Below are 20,420 nucleotides of genomic sequence, written 5' to 3'. Positions count from 1 at the left end.
TTGACTCTACCTAATTTCGAAAAAATAATCTATATTCAATTCTGTGCAACAGATAGAGTCATAAAGACAGCTGATATAGGACATGGGCGGCAGTCAGTAAATAGGATAGAATGCCCCAAATTTAAGGGTGTACTAACTGATGAAAACTTGAAGTGGAAGAAGCATATTAATGAGCTTCTCAGACAGTTTAGTTCAGCTACAAAGAAAGTATTGATTGCACAAAAGGAAGCAGTAAGAATAGTATGTGGTGTCACACACTGACAAGATGTAGATACTTATGGAAGGTGCTAAGCATTTTAACTACAGTGCCACAGTACATGTATTCACTAATGAAATTCATCATAAATAATCCTTCACAATTTTTGAAGAATGCTGATGTCCATACCTACAGTACTAGTGGGAAAACATTACATAGAGAGGGTTTCAGTATGTAGAAACAAAAATTTGTGATCATTTGCCCAATAACATAAAAGTTTGACAGGTAGCAAAGCAAGTTTTGAAGTTTATGTGAAATCATTTCTCCTGGACAACTGCTTCTGTACCATGGACAAATTTCTGTTTTAAAACCATTTCTTTTTAAGTATAGTTGCATGAGTAAGAGTAAGAGTAAAAACATAATGTGTCCAGTAATGTTAAAACTAATCATGTAATTATGTGTATGTATCCTATAAACTGTCTCGTTGCGCATAATTTGGATAAAAGAATTATTCAAATGATCTATGATATTACTCTGACTAATTAACTGAGGGAGGAGGAGGAGGAGGAGGAGGGGGAGGACGTGGACAGAGCGAGTGTGAAGGAGGATGGGATGGGCAGAGAGAGGGGAACACGGGAGATGGACAAAGAGATGGGCAAGAAGGAGGTGGACAAGTAGAGGTGGGAGGATGAGTTGCACAGAGAGACGGGGAGGCAGAGGTTAGCAAAGAGAGGGGCAAGGAGGAGATGTGTGCAATATGCATGTCAAATGTGGACGTGAGGAAAGCTGTGGGGAGAAGGTGAGTCTAGAAGTACGGAGTCAGCTTCAGGTCCCCTGTCAATAACACTCATTACTCCATGTGAATGAAGAGCCAGTTGTGTTTCAAAAGAATGATGTTTTTTGAATCCATGTGTCAATCAATGTTTCATTTTAGTTATTTCATAATATCTGAAATCTATTGCAAAATGATATCAGTAGTAAATGGATTTATAATTCAGCAGATTACTTCTATTTCCTTTCTTTGGAATTTTTGAGACAAGTGTAACTTTCCAGTCAAGCAAGCAGGTGTACGTAATTGCTAAAAGTGGAGCCATTTCATCAGTACACTCTGAAAGGAACCTAATTGGTGCACCTCTTAACTGAAATACTTGTCTTTATGAAGTGACATCAGATGCTTCATTACACCATGGTATCTATTTCCAAATTACTCATGCTGACAGCTGTTCTTAATTCAAATTATGGAATATTTACTGCATCGTCTTTGGTAGAGGAATATCAGAAAACCATGTTTGGCAATTCTACTTTAGTGTCACTGTTATTGGTAACACTACAATTGCTTTCATGCAGTGAAGATATGCTTTACATACGGCCAGAATCCCTTTGGATTACCTGCCTTTTTTTGAGAAGGAGCATCATTGTGCAAATTGTGAAAAGCATCTTGCATTGAAGTCCACACCAAATTTCAACGTTCTGTAAAAGAGCACCAGTCTTGGAGATTTTGCATTCTTCCATACTGTGTGTGTGTGGGGGGGGTTTCTTCTTTTTTTTTCAGCAGGTTCCTGATCTGTTTTATGTATCATGGGAGATTTGTCCCAGCTCTTATTAATTTACATGAACCTTTCAATTGCTATCAGTACTGTTTCTTTGAAATCACACTGCACCTGGTCTACTTGTACATAGTTTGGAAAGAATATGTGAAGCAAATTTTTATCTGCTTTTTAACATAGACATACACTGCCAGAAAATAAAAATGTAGCACCCTCAAGGACAAGGTCATTTTATTGACACGTGAGCTAACAGGTAATTCCTCATAGTGGGTGTATATGATAGCAAATTCAGACCAAGTGAAACACTCATTTCACAGCAAAGGGCGCCCAGACAGTTGCATCAGTACATAATGTATGCATTCAGGTGGTAATAAAGGTGTACGTTTATATCTAATAGAGAGTGTCGTGACAGATACAGGGATTAGTGAACACAAGGTCATTGTAGCGAGGCTCAAAACCATATCAACCAAAACCACTATAAATAAACGCAAATAATATCTATTTAAAACAGCAGATAAAAATTTGCTTGATGCCTTCATAAGAGAGAGTCTCCATTCCTTCCAAGCTAATTGTGTAAGTGTAGACCAGATATGCTCAAGAATTATGACTTTTTTGGAAAATGAACGTTTCCTCTATATAAAACAACATCGATTTCACAAACAGAGATCCTGCGAAACTCAGCTCACTCTGTTCCTCCATGAGGAGCGCAATGGACAACAACGCTCAGGTTGATGCTGTGTTCCTTGATTTCAGTAAAGCTTATTTAGTATCGGAGCAGACTTGCGATTGGATTCAAGACTTTCTCGCTGATAGAACTCAACACATTGCTCTTAATGGAACAAAATCAACAGATGTAAAAGTAATGTCTGGAGTACCACAGGGAAGTGTGATACAGTATATATAAATGAATAAATGATATAGTAGAAAGCTTCTGATGCTCTTTAAGGCTATTCACAAACGATGTAGTTGTCTATACCAAAGTAGCAATGCCAGAAGATAGTAAGGATTTGCAGAACGACCTGCAGAGAACTGATGAGTGGTGCAGGCTCTGGCAGTTGACCCTGAACATAAATAAATGTAACATATTGCACATACATAGGAAAAGAAATCCACTACTGTACATTTACACTATCGATGACAAACAGTTGGAGACAGCGTCTGCCGCAAATATCTAGGCGTAACTATCCAGAACGACTGCAATTGTAATGACCACCTAAAACAGATAGTGGGAAAAGCAGATACCAGACCCAGAATCTCAAGGGAATGTAACTCGTCCACAAAAGAAGTGGCTTATAAGGCACTTGTTCGGCCGATTCTTGAGTATTGTTCATCTATCTGGGATCCCTCTCAGGTAGGACTGATAAAAGAGATAGAGAAGATCCAATGAAGAGCAGTGTGTTTCATCACAGGATCATTTAGCTGGTGAGAGAGTGTTACTGAGATGCTAAGCAATCTCCACTGGCAGACATTACAAGAGAGGCGATGTGCATCACGGAGAGATTTACTATTGAAATTTCAGGACAGCACTTTTCAGGAGGAGTCGAACAACATATTACTTACCCACACATACATCTCGTGTATTGACCACGAGGAGAAAATTCAATAAATCAGAGCCAATACAGAGGTTTAGCGACAATCATTTTTCCCATGCACTATTTGCGAGTGGAACAGGGATTGAGGGATCAGACAGTGGTTCCGAAAGTACCCTCCGTCACACACCATTAGGTGGCTTGCAGAGTGTGATGTAGCTGTAGATGTAGATGTACATGAGATTGTAAAGGTGGTAGGTGGTGCATTGTGACAGACTGCCCAGACATCTTGTGCCATTTGTTGCAACTTGGCAACGGTTCTTACAGGCCCTGGAGAATGGGTAGGTTCCTGCTTCATCATGTCCCATGTGTGTCCAATTGGTGAGATATGTGGTTATCTTGGTGGCCAGGGCAGTTGTTGCACACCACAAAGAGTATGTTGTATCACATCAGCTGCATGTGGATGTGCACTGTCTTACTGAAAAAGCACATCACCTTCCTGTTGAAAAATTACCATAGCAAGGTGGTACCAGTCTGTCCAATGTACCAGGCACTGGTTACTTTACCTTGTAGAAATGCCAAATGTGACCATGAGTTGTAATTGATGCCCCTCCTCTCCCCACACTGACAATCCTGGTGTAGAACCTTCGTGTCATGGGTGAATGCAATCCAGAATAGGCTGTTCAACACTTCTACACTATACACTTGTGCATCCAGAATAGCCATCCAGACAGAACCTACTTTCATCACTGCAAACAACAGAATGCCATTCCATTCCCCAGTCGACTCACACTACCAATAGATTGCTCCCAGCATGTGCAGCAGTCTGTCGACTCATCTATCTGGTGTCCTGCAGGCCTACAGTGGGACCCTGTTCCAATGGCTGAAGTTGTTTAACAGGAATACATACTTATCAGTGTAGAATGATTGTACCCTAGACTGACTGCTGCAAACACTCTTCATTTCTAAACTCAGCACACTTACTGCCTTCATAATCAGAACAGAGAGTGCAGAGACAGGGCTCCTGAGCACCATCTGCAGAGTGGGAAGTGGACACTGCTCTGCACTCATATATCCAGTTCCCTATCTGGATACACTTCCTAGACAGAAGCCACCAAAATGGATGCTCAGCTGAATGAACTGGCACTGTATAATTAGTTAGCTAGAAAGACAGTATGCAAGACTAGGTGAACTATGCTACACATATCCATCATGCGGCTGAGACATCCACACTGAAGTCTTGAAATGTCTTAAGAGACCACCTATTCCCAGCTATAATAACAAATTCTGCACTGTCATATGAGACATGCTATCAGCACTGCAATGGTATGAAACCAGATACTCAGGAAATCACATAGCAAGATCATCAATTTTGTACATGGCGGAATTAATAGTATTAAAAGTCGATCCAGCAGCTATAGGATCCTCTTTATGATAGTGAGTTGTTGAAAGATATATGTGCAGTTTACTGGCCTTTGTGGTTTGCATTTCAAATGGTGTCACTATCATTAATCTTAGTACACCAAATTGCAATCTGCAGATCAACTGAAGCTCTGTTCAGACTTAGTTTGGACAGTGGTCAACCTGTTTAGGAGGAATTTTATCCTTAGGAATCATTAAATATGAGAATTGAGGTGTGGATTTATAAGGAACTTTCTTTGGAATTGCATTAAAAGCATTTTAGTCACACTAAACATGCATGGCTAAGAAAGTTTTTTTTGAGATTGTGGCAGTGTACTGTGTTACAGTCAGTTGAGTACCAAACTGAAAGAGATAACATTGACCCACTCCTTCTAAAAAAGAAAAGACAGATAGATAAGAGAGAGAGAGAGAGAGAGAGAGAGAGAGAGAGAGAGAGAGAGAGAGAGAGAGAGGGGGGGGGGGGGGGGAGATTGGTTGAAAAGAGAGTACAATTTCAGCACCATGGAAAGTAGTTTTTGTGGACTGTTGCTTCAAATTGTGTGTCTGTAAAGTGCAACTACATCAAACATTTATGCACAGAAACAGAATATATTCAACTCATTCACTGTACTGTAGAAAAAGAGCCACTTACCACAAACATTGTAATATTGTACTGGAATGTTTTACCTCACATCTTTACCACAGTTAACAGTGACATTTTGACCTTTCTAACTCTTGCGTCCCCTCAGTTAATTCTGGTGTCCTCAGTGAGTATAATATGAGACAGCAACTTCTGCACAGTGATGGTATTGCACTTGATAATGTGGTGGAATTGCACTTGATGATGGCGTATGCTGCTTGCTCATCATTTTATGTCAAACTCCTCTGAGCTTCCATACCCACGTATAGAACAAACTTCTATCCACAAGACACCTGGACTGCTACACGGACTGTCACGTTTTTATAACATCAGCTTGTTTTTCCATTTTTATTGTTCATGTTTTACAGTCTACACAGGTGAAGAAGTTCCCATATGCAGTAATATTAAGTGTAGTGTAGTAACTGTCTTAGCGGTGTTACATTTGGTGCATACTACGGTGTGGGTGCTTGTGCAAGTGGGATAGTACAAATGCCTCAAGTGTATGGTGAGCAGTTACCTTTACTCTTTGCATTATTTTATTTCACTCAGGATTTCCAATTTCGTATTAATATTGGGGGGGGGGGGGGGATCGAAAAGTAATGCCTCTTTTATAAAAATTCCAATAATGAACATATAACAGCAGAGTTAGTACAGATCATAGCCTTAACTGTTCTCTACATAACACTAAAAACCTAAACTAAACTAAACTCTGTCCTAACAGCACTGTCCGACTGCTTTGTTTTCATCAGCCCACAGGCATCACTGGATGCGGATATGGCAGGGCATGTGGTCAACACACTGCTCTCCCAGCCATTGTCAGTTTTCATGACCAGAGCGCTACTTCCCCATCAAGTAGCGCGTCAGTTGCATCCTGCTAGCCAACAGTGCTCGGCAGACCGAACGGTCACCCATCCAAGTGCTAGCCAACCTTACTGTGCTTAACTTCGATGATCTGACGGGAACTGGTGTTATCACTGTGTCAAGGCCATTGGCTCTATACAACACTACCATTTAAAATACACTCCTGGAAATTGAAATAAGAACACCGTGAATTCATTGTCCCAGGAAGGGGAAACTTTATTGACACATTCCTGGGGTCAGATACATCACATGATCACACTGACAGAACCACAGGCACATAGACACAGGCAACAGAGCATGCACAATGTCGGCACTAGTACAGTGTATATCCACCTTTCGCAGCAATGCAGGCTGCTATTCTCCCATGGAGACGATCGTAGAGATGCTGGATGTAGTCCTGTGGAACGGCTTGCCATGCCATTTCCACCTGACGCCTCAGTTGGACCAGCGTACGTGCTGGACGTGCAGACCGCGTGAGACGACGCTTCATCCAGTCCCAAACATGCTCAATGGGGGACAGATCCGGAGATCTTGCTGGCCAGGGTAGTTGACTTACACCTTCTAGAGCACGTTGGGTGGCACGGGATACATGCGGACGTGCATTGTCCTGTTGGAACAGCAAGTTCCCTTGCCGGTCTAGGAATGGTAGAATGATGGGTTCGATGACGGTTTGGATGTACCGTGCACTATTCAGTGTCCCCTCGACGATCACCAGTGGTGTACGGCCAGTGTAGGAGATCGCTCCCCACACCATGATGCTGGGTGTTGGCCCTGTGTGCCTCGGTCGTATGCAGTCACGATTGTGGCGCTCACCTGCACGGCGCCAAACACGCATACGACCATCATTGGCACCAAGACAGAAGCGACTCTCATCGCTGAAGACGACACGTCTCCATTCGTCCCTCCATTCACGCCTGTCGCGACACTACTGGAGGCGGGATGCACGATGTTGGGGCGTGAGCGGAAGACGGCCTAACGGTGTGCGGGACCGTAGCCCAGCTTCATGGAGACGGTTGCGAATGGTCCTCGCCGATACCCCAGGAGCAACAGTGTCCCTAATTTGCTGGGAAGTGGCGGTGCGGTCCCCTACGGCACTGTGTAGAATCCTACGGTCTTGGCGTGCCTCCGTGCGTCGCTGCAGTCCGGTCCCAGGTCGACGAGCACGTGCACCTTCCGCCGACCACTGGCGACAACATCTATGTACTGTGGAGACCTCACGCCCCACGTGTTGAGCAGTTCGGTGGTACGTCCACCCGGCCTCCCGCATACCCACTATACGCCCTCGCTCAAAGTCCGTCAACTGCACATTCGGTTCACGTCCACGCTGTCGCGGCGTGCTACCAGTGTTAAAGACTGCGATGGAGCTCCGTATGCCACGGCAAACTGGCTGACACTGACGGCGGCGGTGCACAAATGCTGCGCAGCTAGCGCCATTCGACGGCCAACACCGCGGTTCCTGGTGTGTCCGCTGTGCCGTGCGTGTGATCATTGCTTGTACAGCCCTCTCGCAGTGTCCGGAGCAAGTATGGTGGGTCTGACACACCGGTGTCAATGTGTTCTTTTTTCCATTTCCAGGAGTGTAGTTACTTTACATTTGTAAACATTTGCGCCATGTTAAACTCTGGTGTCAAAAACAGTTTGGAAAAATTCAGGGTTTGATTTTTTGATCTAAGATTTTGACCTTGTCCATAAAGAAAGCATATGGGGATGCTGTAATGGACATCAGCAATGTGCAAGGTTGCGTGAAGAAGTTTGGTAACAGATAAAACAAACATGCAGGTGAGCTGCACAACAGACAGCCAACAACCTCTGCCACAGACACCGGTCAAGGTGATTTGAAGAGGCAGATGGTTCATAATTCACAGTCAACAGCTTTAAAATTATTCTGAGAAAAATGAGTCAAGAAGCAAAACCCTGAATTTTCCCAAACTGGTTTTTACACCTGGGTTCAGCAGAGGTGCAAATGTGTAGAAATGCATGGTGACTATGTTGAACAGTAGTGTCTTATAGAGAGCAGTGCAGGCTATGAGTTTTATTAATTTTGCTGTTGTATGTTCATTATTAAATTTTTAAGATACAGGTGAAATTACTTTTTGATCCACCCTCAAACAATCAACAGATGTATGTAGAAAAGGGCAAATCATTTTTGTGTATGGGCTAAAGTGCATACAACAAAAAAGATGGACCAAGACACCAAATCTGCTGTAAATTCTATATGTAGAAAGTTAGCTCAATCATCAGGTGAATATGGTGATGTTTCATTGTAGTACGCAAGATGAAGCCCTTAGAGATTGTTGGGACTCCCATAATAATGAAATTGGCTTTCACAATTTTGTAAGTATTTTAGAAATTCATGAAGGTATATTTGGCTGTGGACCAAAGTATTTCAATAAATGATGTATTACAAAGTATGTATTTGTGTAGTAGTATCATAGAGATTTAACATTTAATGTGTGTGTAACACGTAAACAAATGCAGACCAAATTGACTACATATACATGGTGAGCATGCATTTTCATCATGTTAGATTTATTTTGATCAAGATTAGACATTTATATTGATGTAGGTTGCATACACCATTTATTTGGTACATAGGTTCATCAATTCGAAAACAGTAGTGAATTAAAGTGCCATCACTATAATAATCACTATGATGGCTTTTTCTGCATTTTTGTCTAAATGGTTGTGATGACAACATAACATTTACTGGTTCAGTAACTGGTGAATTATTTTTTAATTGATTTAAGCATGTTATGTTTCTTTGTGACAATTATTATCATGCTGAAATCAACAACTGTGTGTCATTTTACAGTTTGTTCTAAAACACAAAGAATGGGTATCTCTGCGAGAAGTGGCTGCTTACCCAAGCTCTATGTGTCCATCTCATCCAGGAGCACTGAAACTTGTTACAACTTTGATTAAACAAATTGTTGAATTTCACCCTGACATTCAGTACATACATATTGGTGCTGATGAGGTGTGTTTGGTTTTATCTGTTTGTTACATGCTTTTTATATCTTTTCATGCGTAGTGTAAGAACATTGTTACTCATACCTGTATAATTTCAGGTTTGGCACTTAGGCATATGTCCAACATGCATTCGAAGAGTAGAAACAAGTAAACATGGAAAAGCACAGTTATTCCTGGAACACATTCTGGGAGTTGCCCAGTTTGTTCGAGATACCTACCCCACATTACGTGTCATAATGTGGGATGACATGCTTCGTAGTATTGATTCTTCTGTTATGAATGGTAAGTGCGATTTTAGTTGTTTTTCTCAATCCTTTTTTTTTTAATTTTTAAACTAAAAGACAGAAAATTTTAAAGGATCTGTCAAAGTAGTCAAATTAAAAATCCACCTATTGCACCAGTTATTTCATTCTTTATTTCACTTTACTATTTAAAAACATAGTTCTTATTAAGAAGTAATATGCTGATAGGGCACTGATATATCCAGAACAAATGTTACCTATGTAACAAAATCATCAAGCTGGTTATCGATATAAATTAATAATAATTTTTTCTTTCAGATATTACTTGATTTTCTTCCAGAGAAAATAATGACAGCTGTGACCGCTCATTGCTAATCTTTCTTGTGGATGAATTACATGCTCATATTGGTTGGAATTGAGGTCTTTCCTCACCTTAATACATGTAATATGACAGTGGTCAACCCAAAAACATATCGACAACCACTGCTCACTCATTCATATTAAGTATTTCAGTATTAAATACGCCTCAAGTAATTTCAGTGGAAATTACTCATCTTGTGCAACAATGAGCATATCAATTCTCTCTCTCTCTCTCTCTCTCTCTCTCTCTCTCTCTCTCTCTCTCTCTCTGTGTGTGTGTGTGTGTGTGTGTGTGTGTGTGTGTGTGTGTGTGTGTGTGTGTGTGTGTGTGTGTGTTTGTGTGTGCCTGTGTATGTAGACATATATAACACACACAATGGAAAACCCAGGACGGAGTGTAACGATATAATGAAAAGAATAGCTGCTACTCACCAAATAGCGGAGATGTTGAATCGCTGAAAGGCACAACGAAAAAGTAGTCTTTCTGTTGTGCCTTTCTGTGACTCGGCATCTCTCTCTCTCACACACACACACACACAAACACAGACACAGTGACTGATAGTCACGTATTTTACTCTCGTCTTTGCATGGACATATCTGTATCTGCCAACAACCACATGGGGCTAGGGATGTATGGTGAATTATGTCTGCAGTGGACATAAAAAAATTAAATATTAATTTCGTTATTAATTGTTGGCTTTGATGCACCAAATACTTTCTAAAGTGATATTGATGTATAAGTAGGGTCCTGAACGTGAAAATCTAGAATACTTGCCATATAGCAGAGATGCTGAGTTGCAGATTGACACAACAAAAAGACTTTCACAAATAAAGCTTTTAGCCAGTAAGGTCGTCATCAACAATAGATGACACACACACACACACACACACACACACACACACACACAAATGCAGCTCTCACACACAACTGCAGTCTCAGGCAACTGAAACCACACTGCGAGCAGGAGCACCAGTGCATGATGGGAGTGGTGACTGGGTGGGGGTAAGGAGGTGGCTGGGGTTGGGAGGGGGAGGGATAGTATGGTATGGGTGGCAGACTGTGAAGTGTTGCAGATTAGAGGGAGTGCAGGGGGAAGGGGGGGGGGGGGGGCGCGGAAAAAGAGAGAAGTAAAAGGACTGGGTGTGATAGTGGAATGACGGCTGTGTAATGCTGGAATGGTAACAGGGAAGGGACTGGATGGGTGAGGACAGTGACTATAGGAGGTTGAGGCCAGGAGGATTATGGGAACATAGGATGTATTGTAGGGAAAGTTCCCACCTGCACGATTCAGAAAAGCTGATGTCAGTGTGAAGGATCCATATGGTACAGGCTGTGAAGCAGTCATTGAAATGAAGGATGTCATGTTTGGCAGCATGCTCAGCAACAGGGTGGTCCATTTTTTCCTTGGCCACAGTTTGTTGGAGGCAGTTCATGCGGACAGATAGCTTGTTGGTTGTCATGCCCACATAGAATGCAGTACAGTGGTTGCAGCTTAACTTGTAGATCACAAGACTGGTTTCACAGGTAGTCCCATTGTCTGGCCACAGAGGAGCATTCCCCTCATAACCCAGGACTGGAGCAACTGAATTACATTCTCTGCCAGGGTTTCGACTACCTCTCGTTGTGCTCTGAAATGTGAAATGTCGTGCCCACTATCCTTTCCACCCCTCTCACAGTGGTATTCTACTGTCCACTGAACCTACACAATAGACTCATCCATCCTTACACAACCCCTGCTCTGAACCCCATACCTCATTGCTCATACCTGGGTTATAGACCTAGATGCAAGATCTGTCCCATACATCCTCCCACCACAGCCTATTGCAGTCTGGTTACAAACATCACCTATCCTGTCAAGGGCAGGGCTATATGTGAAACCAGTCATGTGATCTTTTCTGAATTGCGCAGGTGGGAACTTTCCCTGCAATACATCATATGTTCCGTAACTCTCCTAGCCTCAACCTTCATTAGTCACTGTCCTCACCCATCCAGTCCCTTCCCTGTTCCCATTCCAGCACTACACAGCCATCATTCCACCTTCACACCTAGTCTTTTCACTTCTCTCCTTTTCCCCTACCCCGCCCCCCACCTCTTCCCTGCCCACTGTCTAACCTGCGTAATCTGCAGCAATTCACTATCTGCCACCCCTACCGTACTATCTCTCCCCAGCCTCCTCCTTACCCCCACCCAGTCCCATCATGCACTGGTGCTGCCTGAGACTGCAGTTGCATATGTGTGTGTGTGTGTGTGTGTGTGTGTGTGTGTGTGATTGATCTCTATTGTTGAAGAAAGCCTTACTGGCCGAAAGCTTTTTGTCGTGCCTATCTGCTACTCAGTATCCCTGCTATATGGTGAGTAGCAACTTTCCTTTTCATAATACTGTTACATTCCATCCTGGATTTTCCATTGTTTGAAAATATTGAATATGGCATTCATTGTGAAAAGTCACATCTACTACTGAGACTTAAATTTATGGGTTAAGTTTAACTGAAAAATTTAAAATATTTATGGAATCTTTTAGAAGACTTCATTAAAAACAATAAATATTTTTTTCAGTATTTTAAAATATAAAGTTCCAGAGTATATTACAATATTTTCATAAGGTGTGTGCAACATACTCCCCCCTCCTTGATATTGCAAGGGTTAGTTAACATTTCAATTGAATTTTTTCTGTCTTGCCCTGATATCTAACTGCATTATTATGGCAGGTGCCTTTACTTGGCAGTGCATTACATGACTCCAGCCTGGGCTGTTGGCTCAAGAAGGATACACTAAGCTTACACAGATACTGCATCTCATTGTAGGATTGTGATCACCTACTCACCCCAAAGACTAGCAGCATCCATACGTACATACAGCAATTGTAAAGCAGACAACAGAAACATCTACATAGCTTTTTATTCTTAACCACTAAACTATTATATGGTTTTCATTCACAACTATCATTCGTTCAGTAGGTACATATAGGTTACACACCACTCTCCTGTAGGGATATGTCATCGTCCTCATCATCATCATCAGCCAATTCAATCATTAGATGATGTGGCCTCGTCGAGTCGTGGATTCAGGTAGGCTTTCAGCAGTCTTCTCCAAGTGGGACAGTCTTGGGCAGTTCTCTGCCAGGTGTTACCAGCGATCTTCTTGATGTCTTTGTCCCATCTGTCTGGTGGTCCTCCTCTAGGCCTCCGGTGCTCCCTCGGACTCCACTCCAGTACTAGCTTCGTCCATCAGTTGTCTTTTCTTCTTGCGACGTGGCCAGCCCACTGCCATTTTAAGGAACCTATTCTCTCTAAGATGTCATTAACCTTCGTCACAGGTCGGATGTTATCTGCCCTTTTACTGTCCTTTCTTGTATAGCCCAGCATTGATCTCTCCATGGCTCTCTGTGCTGTCCTAAGTTTCCCTTTTGTAAATGAGCTCAGTGTCCATGTCTCGCAGTCATACGTCATCACAGGAAGAATGCATTGATCAAATACTGCTTTCTTCAGATTTACTGGCATTTTTGATCTGAATACTTTTGAATTCTTCCCAAATGCTTGCCAGCCTAGCTTGATGCGTCGATAGATTTCTGGCCTTATGTCTCTCTTCATATTTATAATCTGGCCAAGGTAGACATATTCACTGACCTCTTCTAGTAGACTGTCCTTGACTTTCACATCTCCAGCTGGGACCCATTTGTTGGACATTACTTTTGTTTTGGAAAGGTTCATGTTCAAGCCAACCAGCTGACATTCCGATGCAAGATCTGTAACTAAGTTTTGGAGCTCTGCGAAGTCTTTGGTCAGTAAGGCAATATCATCAGCAAATCTCAAGTTGGTAAGCCTTCTTCCATTAACTCTAATTCCCTTACCTTCCCAGCTGAGCTTTGACATAGCCATTTCCAATACAGCAAAGAACAGTTTTGGGGAGATGGGATCGCCTTGCTTGACACCCCTCATGATGCAGAATTCTTTAGTTGATTCGCCGATGTTAACATAAGCAGAAGAATTCTCGTAGATTTTCCTGAGCACTTCAGTGTATGCTGCTCCCACTCCTTGCTCACTCAAAGCTTGGAGGACAGCTACATGGCTAACGGAGTCAAATGCCTTTTCAAAGTCAACAAAGGCAATGCAGAGAGGCAGTTGGTATTCATTCGCTCTGCTTATCACTTCACTAATGGTCCGAATGTGGTCAATAGTGCTAAAATTGCTTTGGAATCCAGCTTGTTCTATAGGTTGGGCTGAGTCTAGGGCGGAACTAATTCGGTTTAACAAGATCTTTGTGAAAATTTTGTACAAAATTGAGAGGAAGCTGACAGGATGGTAGTTTTTAATATTGTGAATATTTCCTTTCTTGTGTATCAATATAATCTTAGCCTTGTTCCACGATAATGGGATTGAAGCATAGTGCAGGCAGGAAGTAAATACTTTTGCCAAGTGATTTATTGTTACCTCTCCTGCCAGTTTGACGATGTCAACGCTGAGCTCATCATCACCCGGCACTGTTCCCTTCTTCATGGTATCTAGAGCACACTTGACTTCCGAAGGGAGTATATCTGGAACACTAGGTACATCATTTAATTTAGATACACTCAAATTTTCCCTTGGATTGCTATACAAATTGCTGTAAAAGCTTCTGATGAACTTCAAAACCTCCTCCTTTTCAGTGATTCGACTGTCATTTCCATCGTGTGTGATAATCTGCTTTTTACCGATTGTGAGTTTGCATTTGACTGACTTTAAACTTGTCTTGTTCTCCAAGCTTGCTCGTAAGGTGTCTTCAGTGAATTTCTGTATCTCAGTTTTCATTTCTCTTCGCACTGCCTTACATAGTTCAGAATACGCTACCATGTCACGATCGGTTTGGATTTTCATTTCTCTCCTCTGTTGTAAAAGGGTTTCAGTTTTGGCACTGAATTTCTTTGGTTGTTTATTTTTTTGGCATAGGCCATCGACTTCTTGTGCGCTTGAAACAATCATTTCCTCCAAATCACCATCTTTAGTTACGTGGAACTTGCTTTGGAGGACTTCTTGGAATTTCGAGGAACGTTCTTCCAGATTTTTGAGGTTGATTACCCTTCTCTTCCCTTTCATTAGTTTATTCCTTTCATTTCTTACATTGAGTTCGACCCTTGCTCTCACAAGACGGTGATCACTGCCAGTGTTGAACTGATTTAGCACTGATACGTCTTTTACAATCTGCGGAATGTTTGACAGAATAAAGTCTATCTCATTTTTGACACTGAAATTTGGGCTCCTCCAAGTCCATTTTCGGACAGGGTGCTTCTTAAAGAACGTGTTCATGATGGACATACTGGTGTACTCAGCGAACTGGACTAATCTCTCACCTCTATCGTTTCGGTCGTCAATCCCATAGTTGCCCACCACTGTGTCGCCTTGTTTCTTGGTGCCAGCTTTTGCATTGAAATCGCCAATGACCCTCTGGAAGTGACAATCGCTACCTTTTTTACAGGTGCTATCCAGACTTTCATAAAAGGATTCAATTTCTTTGTCAGGGTGACTTGAGGTGGGAGCGTACACCTGAACAATCTGTATTTTATACCTATTCGACACCTTCAGGACCATTCGAACTGTCCTGCTGGAAGTTCCTTCTAAGACAGATACTCTATCAGCAATATTCTTGTTGATTAAGAACCCAACTCCATTGAGTTTTCCTTCTGGGTCACCACAAAAGTAAAACAAGTTGCCAGAGTGCAAACGGAGACAGTCTTCCCCTTTTCGGCGTACTTCGCTTAAACCAACAATACTCCAGTTGATTTTTGTAAGCTCTTTCTAGATCTCTTCTAGTCTGTCGTTGCCTATTAGAGAGCGACAGTTATATGTACAGACTTGAAGAGTCTGTATCTTCTTCTCAGCACCACTTGGTGTTTGGGACATCAGAGTTGCTCCCATCCAGAGATCCGACTGTGGGGCTATTACTCCGGAAAATTTAACATTAATGTCACACAACATAACTCGAAGGTGAGAAGCATAATCGCCACGCTTCCTTCAGAACAGATTGGCGATATAATTTCCAGGCCGCCCCCGACATGGGGTACAGACGCCTTTGGTAGGCCGCTCCATTAGAGTACAGACGCCACCACGCTGCTAGTTTTGGTCCACCCCGGGTATTTCATTTCCCCAGTGCCACCCATATCTGAGAGGCTTTCCCCTATCCGCCACCTGGGGAGGCACCCAATGGGGGACTAGCAACCCCACATGGGGTAGGGATATGTAACACCACAAATTTCCCCACTCAGATGAATGATGCTGCTGTTATTACATAAACTTAAGCAATTAAATGTCTGTTATGAGATACCACAGAACCCTTTCACAGTTATTTATTGTATCATGCATAACATTTCTGCTCAGCTTCCAAGGCAATGTTGTTAGATTTTCTATATTAATCTTATAGTTAACACCATATTCACAGGTTTCAACTGCTTATATCAGTATTGGAAACAAAAGAAAAATTTGGAGTAGGTAGTAAAATCCATGGAGAAGAAATAAAGACTTTGAGGTTAGCCGATGACATTGTAATTCTGTCAGAGACAGCAAAGGACTTAGAAGAGCAGTTGAACGGAATGGACAGTGTCTTGAAAGGATGCTATAAGATGAACATCAACAAAAGCAAAACGAGGATAATGGAATGTAGTCGAATTAAGTCGGGTGATGCTGAGGGAATTAGATTAGGAAATGAGACACTTAAAGTAGTAAAGGAGTTTTGCTATTTGGGGAGCAAAATAACTGATGATGTTCGAAGTAGAGAGGATATAAAATGTAGACTGGCAATGGGAAGGAAAGCGTTTCTGAAGAAGAGAAATTTGTTGACATCGAGTTTAGATTTAAGTGTCAGGAAGTCGTTTCTGAAGGTATTTGTATGGAGTGTAGCCATGTATGGAAGTGAAACATGGACGATAAATAGTTTAGACAAGAAGAGAATAGAAGCTTTCGAAATGTGGTACTACAGAAGAATGCCAAAGATTAGATGGGTAGATCACATAACTAATGAGGAGGTATTGAATAGAATTGGGGAGACGAGGAGTTTGTGGCACAACTTGACCAGAAGAAGGGACCGGTTGGTAGGACATGTTCTGAGGCATCAGGGGATCACAAATTTAACATTGGAGGGCAGTGTGGAGGTAAAAATTGTAGAGGGAGACCAAGAGATGAATACACTAAGCAGATTCAGAAGGATGTAGGTTGCAGTAACTACTGGGAGATGAAGAAGCGTGCACAGGATAGAGTAGCATGGAGAGCTGCATCAAACCAGTCGTAGGACTGAAGACCATGACGATGACGACGATGACGACAATCAGTATTGGACCCTCTTGACGTCTCACAAGTTTTCACCCTCAGTTAAATTTTACAATTTACCCTCAACATTAGGGTATATTGTTTTGTGAGTACATAATGTGGGCTCTGTCTCGTACCTAGAGTATATCCCTAGACATCAAAAGTTACTTAATATTTGTTTGCTCTGTATATTTTTCTTTGTTCAGAATTACAACATTTTTCAGTAAGTCTCTTTTTCAGCTCTAAATATAACAAGTTTATCCCTTTGTGGTAACTGCAGCCATGCAGATGGAGCTACATTTTGAGTACTTAGTAACTTTTGAGTTTTGCATAGCAGAAGTCTTTAATCTGTTGAACTGTGATTGTGGTCTGCATGCAGAGATCGGACTCTGGTGCCATTCTTCATAATTTCTTAAGTACTAGACCAGCAATATATGGCCTTAGAGTAAGGCTCAAAATCTTCAGTATTCCATCTCTCACGAAACTATATTCACACAGCATGTCTTTGTTAAGAAAGACTTCTCGTACATCATTTAACATTTCTCTCAGTGATGGTATTCTTATATTATTTCTCCCTTTCCTCTCTACAGATGTAGGTCCCCCATCCATGGTATATCTACGCTATTCACTCGATACTTCATATATAAGGGCGCAGTATCCTGCTTACCAATTTACACCTCTGTTCTCTCCTCCCTAATCATGTGTTTAAGATGAACTTGCCCATATCTGATTGTTTGACTTTCCTTCTTTGTGGTTCTCAAATACTTCTCTGTCATCCTCTGCAGTCAGTTATTTAACTTAGCAGTACCTTGTTATTTTTAACATTTATTGACTTTCAGTTATTTATTCGACACTTATATTAGGTTAGTCAAAACTGATGGCAACTTTTTCTGCTATGGATGTTCATGATACCTTTTGGCTCTAAGCTGGATGTTAGCATATTAGCAAATATAAAGTAAATAAATACAATTTCCCTCTCCAGCGTGACATTGCTAACATCTGCGCATTATTTTGCAGGGTACATTTGTGAAAGTAATAAAGTTATTCTTCTGACATATAATTAATCATATGTAGGTCTTCTCTGAGTGTATGCATGATGGTATATCACTGTAGTGCAAAAATCCCATTTGTCTCTGTAAACATGTCTATCTGTGAAATTGTGATCCTGGTAAATTTGTCCAAAAGAATAAATTCACTGGGAGTCAAACTAGCAGAAAAGATAAGGGTCCTGCTATCAGAACTAGTGAACATTGAAAGAGGGAGGATAGAACTGGTATCCGTTGAGGGAAGTGTAAAAGGAAATAAAACATGAGGTATGCTGAGGGGAGGAAGGAAAGGCGACAGCCGAAAACAGATACCCTTCGCACATCCCATCTCGTGTTCCCTTACTGGTGGTGCATTACTGGTGGCTCAGAGGATAATGGTGGCTCTCTGTTCTACAGAACAGTCATTACCAGCTTCACCCTCAAAGGCCCCCAAAAATGGCCTCAACATCCTGCTATTTCATATTAATGAAGATTACATGACCTTCAAAAATATGTTTTTGCTAAAAAAATTAATGGATTGTATTGCACAACCAACCTTTCTTTCATGGTTTTGGATATCATATCAATATAATATTTATCTTCTAGGACATTTTCTGTGTGTTAATAACTCAATAGAGAATCCATTTCTGGTGTGATTGGTACCTCCAGCTGCATACCATCTCATCCAATAAGCACAACCATCTTTAGAACCTAAATCTGAGTCACAAATCTTTATAACTCTTTAATATTTATTTTCATTCACCATTACATGTAACATAGGTGTATTAGCTCCATATTTACCTCAAAATCATTCTTTAACTATTGACTTTCAGTTATTTATTCGACACTTATATTAGGTTAGTCAAAACTGATGGCAACTTTTTCTGCTATGGATGTTCATGATACCTTTTGGCTCTAAATAAATAAGGAGTCAAGTGTGAAATATATCCTTAAATTAGTGCATCACTTCTGCTCATCTCTCAGTTAAATCAAGATTTGTTCCTCATCTGTTTTTGGTATCATAACAGTGCATGATTTCTGTAAACCATCATTCATGATGTCAAATCATTGTGAGTTTCATTAATGATGTATGTGAGCTCCGTTCATCCCGGGTAATAGAATAGCGAATGACTTCAGCCAGATATCACAAGTGTCGTATTTGATCTTCAATTACTATAGGTATCATAAAAATGAGAGTTTTTTTATATCAAACTATTCATGAGCAACATGTGCGACTGTGAATCATCATAGATAGCTCTCAGTGAATGATTTTGGATAAATCGTCATAATTGTTTTACATTATACAAATTCAATGTGATCTGAATTCATCAAAGGTAGCTAAACGCTGAATGAAGTATATAAAGTACCATAATGTCCTTCAGTGGTGGATGAAATATGCAAAGAAACATAAGTGTTATACATGATTTTAATTCATCACACATATTTTATAGGTTAATGAAGTGCATAAAGATAGTTTATCTCCTCTCGTACGGAGGATTACATAAACCATCATCGAAAGGCAAACGTGTAGCCTCTACAGAGATATATCATCTCCTGGTCTGATAGTAAAGCATCCTAAGCGTTTCTTTATTTACCTTGCTTTTAATTTTTTGTATGTAGTCTCCCATCCATTTTTAAAAAATCAAGTAATAAATAGTGAGTATAACAAATGGGAAATAACCCAAGCTTCACAATTGCTGAGACACCTATTTACATGGGTACCAGCTTCCTATCTTGTAATGAAATATTATCAATAAGTTACAAACAATATATGTAACCTGTGTGACACAAATCCTTCAGTAGTAGCATATTAGTAATGAAATGATAAGAGTAAATATGAAGACAAATGGAATGTAGAAAATATTTTTCACACATAGGTGGACTGTTGTATTCAGATATCGTTGTGGATGCATTACTTCTAAGAAAACACAATACTGTTTAATGTCTCCAAAGGTATGCCATATCGTACTCCTATTCTTAAACTTCCTAAGTCATCTTTGACTATGAATGACAGTTCAGATGAATGTCTTTGTAGATGTGTTGTAATCATATTATAGGTGGTTCTAATGCTTTGGACAATGATTTAAGTGTGAAGTAGATATACTAACTTTCACTACTTTTTCGAGATGACTTACTTGTTTTCCACAGCCAATCTTCTTCGCTCGCTTCTGGAATCTCTTCAAACTTCTTCTCCGAAGAGTGATGCTAGATACAGGAATATTTAAAATTCTCCCTCTACTTGTGAAATAAGTAGATACTCAAAGGTTACTTTTCATCAACTAACGATATATTAAAATGTCCTACAGAACGAACTTCTCCCTTCTCACATAAACATCTGACTTCTTGTAAGTCACCTGTATCACCTCATGTCAGA

At 40.9% G+C, this 20,420-nt stretch overlaps 1 protein-coding gene across 3 annotated transcripts in view; it reads left to right on the top strand.

Annotated features, from left to right (window-relative positions):
- LOC124777045 (hexosaminidase D-like) overlaps positions 1–20,420 on the top strand; it is a 226,962-nt gene that overhangs the window by 56,470 nt on the left and 150,072 nt on the right. For all 3 annotated transcript variants that reach the window (XM_047252310.1, XM_047252309.1, XM_047252311.1), the window contains 2 exons: positions 8,987–9,151; positions 9,243–9,426. In XM_047252310.1, the coding sequence (XP_047108266.1) occupies positions 8,987–9,151; positions 9,243–9,426 (349 nt within the window). The remainder of the gene's footprint in view (positions 1–8,986; positions 9,152–9,242; positions 9,427–20,420) is intronic.

Source organism: Schistocerca piceifrons, chromosome 2 (genome assembly GCF_021461385.2).
Source record: "Schistocerca piceifrons isolate TAMUIC-IGC-003096 chromosome 2, iqSchPice1.1, whole genome shotgun sequence".
NCBI classification, from domain to species: Eukaryota; Metazoa; Arthropoda; class Insecta; order Orthoptera; family Acrididae; genus Schistocerca; species Schistocerca piceifrons.
This window is presented reverse-complemented; position numbering and strand designations above follow the sequence as displayed.